This window comes from Bison bison, unplaced genomic scaffold (assembly GCF_000754665.1).
Source record: "Bison bison bison isolate TAMUID 2011002044 unplaced genomic scaffold, Bison_UMD1.0 scf7180017864238, whole genome shotgun sequence".
Classification (NCBI taxonomy): domain Eukaryota; kingdom Metazoa; phylum Chordata; class Mammalia; order Artiodactyla; family Bovidae; genus Bison; species Bison bison.
In genome coordinates this window covers 262,361-271,742 of record NW_011494810.1, presented here as the reverse complement: position 1 = coordinate 271,742, position 9,382 = coordinate 262,361, and the positions used below count along the sequence as shown (strand labels likewise).

At 36.0% G+C, this 9,382-nt stretch overlaps 1 protein-coding gene across 1 annotated transcript; it reads right to left on the bottom strand.

Annotated features, from left to right (window-relative positions):
* Window positions 1-921: 921 nt before the first annotated feature.
* Window positions 922-1,881, bottom strand: LOC104993285 (olfactory receptor 6F1-like). The gene has a single exon (XM_010846460.1). The coding sequence runs from the start codon at window positions 1,879-1,881 to the stop codon at window positions 922-924; it is 960 nt and encodes a 319-aa protein (XP_010844762.1).
* Between the last annotated feature and the right edge of the window lie 7,501 nt (window positions 1,882-9,382).

The window sequence follows — 9,382 nt, the reverse complement described above, 5'->3', positions numbered from 1 at the left end:
GATGCTTTGGAAGTGTGGTGTTGGAGAAGACTCTTGAGAGTCCTTTGGACTGTAAGGAGATCCAACCAGTCCATTCTGAAGGAGATCAGCCCTGGGATTTCTTTGGAAGGAATGATGCTAAAGCTGAAATCCCAGTACTTTGGCCACCTCATGCGAAGAGTTGACTCATTGGAAAAGACTCTGATGCTGGGAGGGATTGCGGGCAAGAGGAGAAGGGGATGACAGAGGATGAGATGGCTGAATGGCATCACTGACTCAATGGACGTGAGTCTGAGTGAACTCCAAGAGTTGGTGATGGACAGGAGGCCTGGCGTGCTGCAAATCATGGGGTCACAAAGAGTCGGACATGACTGAGCAACTGATCTGATCTGATCTAAAAATTTAAATTATCTAATATTTTCCTGATATATTTCTAAAGAAATTCTTCATATGTGTTTATATCCATACATAAATAAACATTCATACTTAAGAATAGTGTCTGGCTCACTATATTTATTTAAGAAATGTTTATTGATCAAACTATTTTAAAGTACAAAATGATATATTTATGATAGACAATCAACCACATGGAGTAGCACTGCCTTAGAAACAATTTTTGGCTTGTATTAATAGTTACTATTAAACTGTAGATTTTTATAAAGTTGGCTGAACAATTGCTTAGAACTAACCAGCTAATTTTCCCACTGTAAGTGCTTATGAGTAGGAACTTCATGTATTTATCTCCTTATCACTACAGCTTTGCAACGAAGTATTCTTAAACACTAATTACCAAATATCTATTTCAGTTGAATTCAAACCAAAATGTGAATTGCAAAAATATCCATATTAAGTAGCATCAATTTTATAATATAATTTTCAATATTTACCATTTGCATATGTAATGTGGTAATCTATTCTAGCTTTTTCATATTAATTAATCTCTCAAATCTCCTGGATATGTCTGGCCAAGAACAATCTCTTTCTTTCTAGAACTTTTCTGAAGGCTTTCTTCACATCTTTGTTTCTTAGGGTGTATACAAGAGGATTTAAAAGTGGGGTGACCACACAGTAGAACACTGAGACTACTTTACCCATGGTAAAGTTGTGCTTGGCTGGAGGGCGAACATAGGCAAAAATAATGGTGCCATAATAGATGGTGACCACAGTGAGGTGGGAGGCGCAGGTGGAGAAGGTTTTCTTCTGAGCCTCTCGAGAAGATAGCTTGATAATTGTGACCACAATGTGTCCATAGGAAGACATAGTGAGAAGAAAAGAACTTAGAATCACAACAGAGGTACATGTGTAACCCAAGGCCTCCACCATGAATGTATCTGAGCAAGAGAGTTGAAAAATTGGTTCTGAGTCACAGAAGAAATGATTGATCTTTTGAGAGCCACAAAAATGTAAATAAGAGACAAGTACAGTAGGTAGAACAGGGGCAATGAAGCCCCCAATCCAAGATCCAGCTGAAAACCATAGGCATACCTGAAGATTTATGAGGAATGAGTATCTTAGAGGGTTGCATATGGCCACATAGCGATCATAGGCCATCACAGCCAACAGGATGCACTCTGTAGCCCCCATAGAGAAAAAAAAGTAGTACTGGGTTATACAACCAGAAACGGAAATGGTAACAACCTGTGAGAGACAAGTGGCCAGCAATTTAGGCACTGTGGCTGTCGTGTACCAGATCTCCAGAAATGACAAATTTCCTAAGAAAATATACATGGGTGTTTGGAGTCTGGAATCCGTGAGAACAATGAAGATGATGAGGATGTTTCCCATGAGAGAGAGCAGATATACAGTAAGAAACATCACAAATAATGCAAGCCTTAGATAGAGAACACCAGAAAATCCCAGAAAAATAAACTCTGTCACTCTTGTTTGATTTGCCACATTCATATCTCATTGTCTCCAATCTGGAATGAAACAACAAAGCCAAAATATGAACAAGAAAGGAATATTATATTTTTACTTATTTGATGATAATAATGCACCCTTAAGAAAAATTAAAAATTAATGATGGGAAAAACATAATTGGCATCTTTAATTTGACATGATTTAGTTTATTTGATTTAGGAAATAGATCAGAGACAACAATAGTCTAATAATCCACTTTACAAATGAAGAAACTAAAGAAGTAAATTATTTTTCTAATTATATAGTTTTAAGCGGTGGGGCACGTATTGTACCAGGTAGGTTGTTTTAATAAAGCACAGTTGGGATAATACATTAATTATGGCTATTGAAAGATAATAACATTTACCTATCTCTGAGGACTTTATATAGTAAACATTAGAAGAGGGTGAAGAAATCAAAAACATGCAAATCTGAGACCAGTGGTTGTAGGTGGTCAGTCTCAGAATAGAACTCCTAGGCCATGCAAGTGTCCATATGAAGACAAAGTATTGGCTACATTTTTACATTTATGAACGCTGTTACATGCTATCAATTAGGGTTTGGTGGGAGACTGGTAAATGAACAACTCTGTTTCCACAACACAAAACAAAGAGGGAATTCAACACCTATGGAAAAGCATTTGTTCATATTTTTTAGGTGTTCTAACCTTAGCTTGTTTATTTAAAAAACGATTGCATTCACAAATTCTCATGCATAGTTTAAAAATAGTTTAAAAAATTATTAAATTCACACATTGTTTTGGTGAAAGTTTTCACTTTCATCTCAGGTTCAAACTATTTGTTAACAAAATGAGCCACTCATTATATACAAATAAATAATACAAATATTTATTAGAGAATTATCTAGCTTACTTTCAACACACTAACATTAAAAGAATGAGAAATAGAGCAGAGCATACATCACCACACCACATTGGGTTTTGACTAACACCCAGACTTAAACAGCGCTGGGAAGTCCTGTGTCGCAGCACATCTGGAGTCCCAGTTGGGAAAAGGTCACAGGCAGTGTGTCTGCTACATGGGTGATGCTTCAGAGATTGCCATTTGGGGTTCCGGCTTATAATGCCAGGATACAAGCTGATATCATCATCAATCTGTGACCAAATTGCAAGCCTGGTTTCACTTTAAAGCTGGTAGTTCTGTCATGTAAAACTTAGAATGCTGCTAAGCCTAGGCTTGGTTTGCCAGGCCCTCTCCGGGGGCTCAACAATTTCAAGATTCCTCCCCCATTTTATCTAAGGTGCTGCAAGTCTTGCACTCACAGCAGGCAGTCACTCCCAGTCATTCCTAGTCAGGACAGTGTCCAGGCAGGTTAGAAGAAAGGTCAGAGGCCTGTTCTGCTTTGTCTCTGAAGCCTAAACAAGACTATCTATTTAATTTCCCTAACAACACATCCATTCATCTTTCAGTGTCCATAGTGTTTGTTTCCATAAATTGGCTAAGTTAAAGAACACTTAATATGAGATATATCTAAAGGGGGAAATAGAACAGGCTCCATCTTCAAAGCAGGACTCCATCTTGGGCCAGACTGTGGACTTTGAGCTATATGCCCAGTATCTATGGAAACGACATATCAACTGGAAAACCAGGCCCCGAGAAGGAAGAGCCCCAGGGCTCTCCATCTCCTAAAAGAATACCCTAATTATTTGTGTAACCAAATAGAATCATACATTCTATTCTGCTTATTGGGGTATGACTACAAGACTATTAATAATTGTCCACTGTTAACCACCTAGGCTTAAGGCTGTGAATCATGGGCTAACTTTGATTTATCTTTCTTTTTCCTTTGTTCAGCCTAGTTTCAGGGAATTTTGGGGAGGTGGGTTTGGACACATATGCTTAGGGTATATAAGGTTTTCACAAAAACTGGTTGGGGTCCTTAGCTAAGAGAAGACTCTGCCTTGGGCCTACCAGTGTAATAAACTGCATTCCACTATCTGCATTGTCCTTCTGAGTGAGTTTGTTTCCCAGAATGCATGGCTACAACATATCCACCTAACAAATGTTTAAATATACAATACAGTATTTATGACTATACTTAAACCTTAAATATTCTTATAATTTTTTTAAAAGGAAATCTTGTTTTCAGAGAAACAATGTTTTTCAATAGTTATATTTTTATATACATGTGCTTTAGTACCAAAATACACAGATCATAAAAGCAAATTATGATAAAAAATTGAATACCAATAATAAAAATGTTCTTATATATGTAAAACATATATAAGAAATGTATAAAATGTAAAATATTTTATAATGTTTAAAGAAGTTCTGGTGGTAAAAATACAGATAATATAGATCACAGTGAAAACAGCAGCTGAATGTAACATGACAGCAATATGGTTCATATCTAGATATTTCTTCATTAAACCTTTATGAACGTTTTGAATCATAAATCTTTTTTTCCCTTTTTGTTAAATTTAAATTTATTTATTTTAATTGGAGGCTAATTACTTTATAATATTGCATTGGTTTTGCCATACATCAACATGAATCCGCCACAGGTGTACACATGTTCCCCATCCTGATCCCCCCTCCCACCTCCCTCCGTGTATCATTCCTTTCGGTCATCCCAATGCACTAGCCCCAAGCATCCTGTATCCTGCATCGAACCTGGACTGGCGATTCATTTCTTATATGATATTAAACATGTTTCAATGCCATTCTCCCAAATCATCCCACCCTCTCCCTCTCCCACGGAGTCGATAAGACTGTTCTATACATCTGTGATCTATGTCTCTTTTGCTCTCTCACATACAGGGTTATTGTTACCATCTTTCTAGATTCCATACATATGTATTAGTATACTGTATTGGTGCTTTTCTTTCTGGCTTACTTCACTCTGTATAATAGGCTCCAGTTTCATCCACCTCATTAGAACTGATTCAAATGTATTCTTTTTAATGGCTGAGTAATACTCCATTGTGTATATGTACCACAGCTTTCTTACCCATTCATTTGCTGATAGACATCTAGGTTGCTTCCATGTCCTGGCTATTATAAACAGTGCTGTGATGAACATTGGGGTACACGTGTCTCTTTCAATTCTGGTTTCCTCGGTGTGTATGCCCAGCAGTGGGATTGCTGGGCCATAAGACAGTCTATTTCCAGTTTTTTAAGGAATCTCCACACTGTTCTTCATAGTGATTGAATCATAAATCTTTTTATAGAAATGTGTATAGGGTTTATGCCACAGTATTTATGTTTTCTGTGGTGTATTGTTGATAAAGTACACTTTTTCAAGATGGAAAAAAAAAAGAGCTTTAAGTTAGACCTTGTTAAACGGCTAAGTTAGGTCATTATGGTCAAGGGATAGTTTATGAGTCTTACTAACCTAACCTTCAGTTTTAGTATCCCAAAAAGTTTTAATCCTTTTTTGCCATTTTTATCTGATTAACAAAAATAAAATTGTGATTTTTGCAAGTGTAACACTGTTCGAAAGATTTTGAAAAATATGAGTAACAATTGACCTATAATTTATAATTTGAGGAAACCATTTAGAGGAAAGAACTGGGACAGACTTTTAAAAATATATTTGCTGAATTTGATTCTCTGATTCCAGAAGAAAAATATTAAAATATATATTATTCATGTCCAGACCAAGTGTCCAAAGTATATCTTATTGCCATTTTCTATATAGTCAATTGGGGAAGGCAATGGCACCCCACTCCAGTACTCTTGCTTGGAAAATCCCATGAATGGAGGAGCCTGGCGGTCTATAGTCCATGGGGTGGCTAAGAGTCAGACACAACTGAGGACTTCACTTTCACTTTTCACTTTCATGCATTGGAGAAGGAAATGGCAACCCACTCCAGTGTTCTTGCCTGGAGAATCCCAGGGACAGGGGAGCCTCTGGGCTGCCGTCTCTGGGGTTGCACAGAGTCGGACACGACTGAAGCGACTTAGCAGCAGCATATAGTCAATGGCATGGTACTTAGTCATGCTAAAAGATATCGATCACTATTTCTCCTAGCATTATTATCACTATTTTTCTAGTACTAACAAGAAAAGAAAAACCATTTGGAAAGAATATAAATAGAGTTTTGACAAGAGAATCAAATCAATGCCATACCCCAAAGCAAATACTTTTTCTTTTTCTGAAAGATATCACAGTTATTTTAGTCTGCCTTTAGAAAAACAGGGTTATACACTCTCTAGCTATGTATAATCTTAGCAAAAAATTGATATAGAAAAATACAATTTTAATTTATTTAGCATTTTTATAAAATTAAATATTTAAATATAAGGAGAAATATATTATTTATTTAATATTTTCATTGATAATATACATGCTAAATGAATTTCTGAGGTTGATTATTGTTTCAGATTACAGAAATAATGAAATTGCAAAAGCACTGCTATGTTACTCTCTAGACAAGTGAGAAATAACACAGATTATATCTTGCCACGTATACTCACATCCAATATTTTGCTTGATTATTTTTCAGGAATGGAATAGTATTAATTATATATTCTTCAAATGTTCCTTTTCAACATAGCTATTAACTAGAGGACACTATATTCAATTATTTCATAAGGGAAATAAGCAAAGGGATCTCCTCCCTGCTGTCATTCGACGTGGCGCATCCCTATGCTTTAGATAAATGCAAAATTCCCTTTGTGTTTTTCTCCCCTCAGTTTATTTTTCCCTGTGGCAGGATGTAGGGAAAGGCATGGTCAGAGATTCCCCTGTGAGAAGTATTTCAACTTCATCAATCTTAAGCCTTGGAGATATGTCCTCTATCTTGGGAAATTCACAACTATATCTTCTGAGGACTTTCCCAGGGTTAAGGTCAGAGTACTCTTCCCTAGGGGCCAAAGGAGGAACAAAGCAATTGTGGTGGCTTCATTAACTGTCACTATCCTTCAAAATATAATTTCAGAATTGTGTCTCTTGATATTTCAGCCACCGCAGAAGATCAATTCAGTTCAGTCGTTCAGTCGTATCCGACTCTTTGCAACCCCACGGACTGCAGCATGCCCATACCATAGAAGATACTATTCTCTAATATGAATAGTAAAAACTGGGTTAGCATTGAGAACTCTTTATTTCCAATAGAAAATTACACAACCAGTAAAACGAACAAAAACAGCAACAACACTGACTTTAACTTTTTCTGTAGCAGATAACTAAAAAGCCTTTACTGGCTGTTTTTGAGTAACAATGCTGACCAGTATAATAGGTATAAATATCATGTCATTTTTCAGAGGTTTATATTACAGAAGTTTTCTGTGCGTTTTTTTCTTCATTGTTTTTTTCTAATTGTTGAATTCAAATAGATTTTTGTCAAAATATTAGCTAAATACAAAATACAGTGATTTAAAGCAAGCACATGTATTGACCACACATAATTTTTTTAAGCAAAAAAATAAATTAGAATGTTACTTAAACAAATGTTCTACTGCTGCTGCTGCTAAGTCACTTCAGTCGTGTCTGACTCTGATGACCCCATGGACAGCAGCCCAACAGGCTCCTCTGGTCACAGGATTCTCTAGGCAAGAATACTGGAGTGGGTTGCCATTTCCTGCTCATAATGTTCTACTAGAGCTTTCAAAAATTAATAGAAAAACAGAAAGCCCTGGAAACTGGGAAAAGATAATCTCTGAGTTACCATGTTATAATAGGATGATATCTAATATTTTTAAAAAATGATAAAGCATACAAAGCAGAAAAAAAAAAACCCTAAAGGAAAAAAATATTCAGGTAACATTAGTAGCAAAGCTACTAATTTGAAGTACCTACTGAGATAGGGTTGCAAAGAGTTGGACACAACTGAAGTGACTTAGCCCACACATTGAGATTTTAAAAGAACTGCCTAAAACTATGTTAAAATTGCTAAATCAAGCTCTGGGAAAAATAAAGGAAATCTGTAAAATAAAAGATAAATATGAAAAAGGATGAAAAATCAGGAAAGTGAATCAAAAAATTATAGATTTGAACAGAATGACTAAATGAAAAATTGAGCAGAACAATTCAAGAGCAGGTTCGAGTAGGTACAGTAGCAGAACATGAAGATAGGCAAATTTTTATTGAACCTGAAAAACAGAATTAAATAAAAATTTAGAAGAATAATTGGAGCTTAAGAAAACTCAGGAATACTATCTAGTGGACCAGATTATACTTTATATGTATCTAATAAGGATAAAAGACAGAGAAAATGGCAAAATAAATAAATACATACTTGGGGAAAAAGGACATAAATTTTCATATTTGATGAAATACATGAATCTAAAAACACAAGAAATTTAGGTATTTGAGCAAGACACAATCAAAGAGATTCACAAGACACATTTTAATCAAGTGCAGAAAGACAAAGACTGATTCCAGAAAGCAACAAGTGAGAAGTGAATTCTCATGTACAAGGGATTCTCTGTAAGATTAACAATCAAATTTTCAAAAGAATTAATGGAGGCTGGAAGGCAATCAAATAACAGTGTTTTAAATGCTGGAAGAGAAAATCTGTCAAACTAGAATTTCATATCCTGTAATACTGGCTTTAAAAATGAGGAAGAAATTAAGACAACCTAAATAAATAAAAGTTGAGAGATTTTATAACCACTAAATTTGTTACATGAAAAGCCAAAGTGAATTTTCTAATTGAACTGAAAGGAAACCGGGCAATAAATAAGTACATTGCAGAGAAATTTTAAAAATATAAAAAATGTCAGATACCTGTGCACATGAATAAAAGAAACATAACCACTACCAAGGGAACATTTCATGCAAAGATGGGCTCGATAAAGGACAGAAATGGGATGAACCTAACAGAAGCAGAAGATATTAAGAAGAGGTGGCAAGAATACACAGAAGAACTGTACAAAAAAAAATCTTCCCGACCAAGATAATCACGATGGTGTGATCACTCACCTAGAGCCAGACATCCTGGAATGTGAAGTCAAGTGGGCCTTAGAAAGCATCACTACGAACAAAGCTAGTGGAGGTGATGGAATTCCAGTTGAGCTATTTCAAATCCTGAAAGATGGTGCTGTGAAAGTGCTGCACTCAATATGCCAGCAAATTTGGAAAACTCAGCAGTGGCCACAGGACTGGAAAAGGTCAGTTTTCATTTGAATCCCAAAGAAAGGCAATGCCAAAGAATGCTCAAATGACCGCACAATTGCACTCATCTCACACGCTAGTAAAGTAATGCTCATAATTCTCCAAGCCAGGCTTCAGCAATACGTGAACCGTGAACTTCCAGATGTTCAAGCTGGTTTTAGAAAAGGCAGAGGAACCAGACACCAAATTGCCAGCATATGCTGGATCATGGAAAAAGCAAGAGAGTTCCAGAGAAACATCTACTTCTGCTTTATTGACATGCCAAAGCCTTTGACTGTGTGGATCACAGTAAACTGTGGAAAACTCTGAAAGAGATGAGAATACCAGACCACCTGACCTGCCTCTTGAGAAACATATATACAGGTCAGGAAGCAACAGTTAGAACTGGATATGGAACAACAGATTGGTTCCAAAAAGGAAAAGG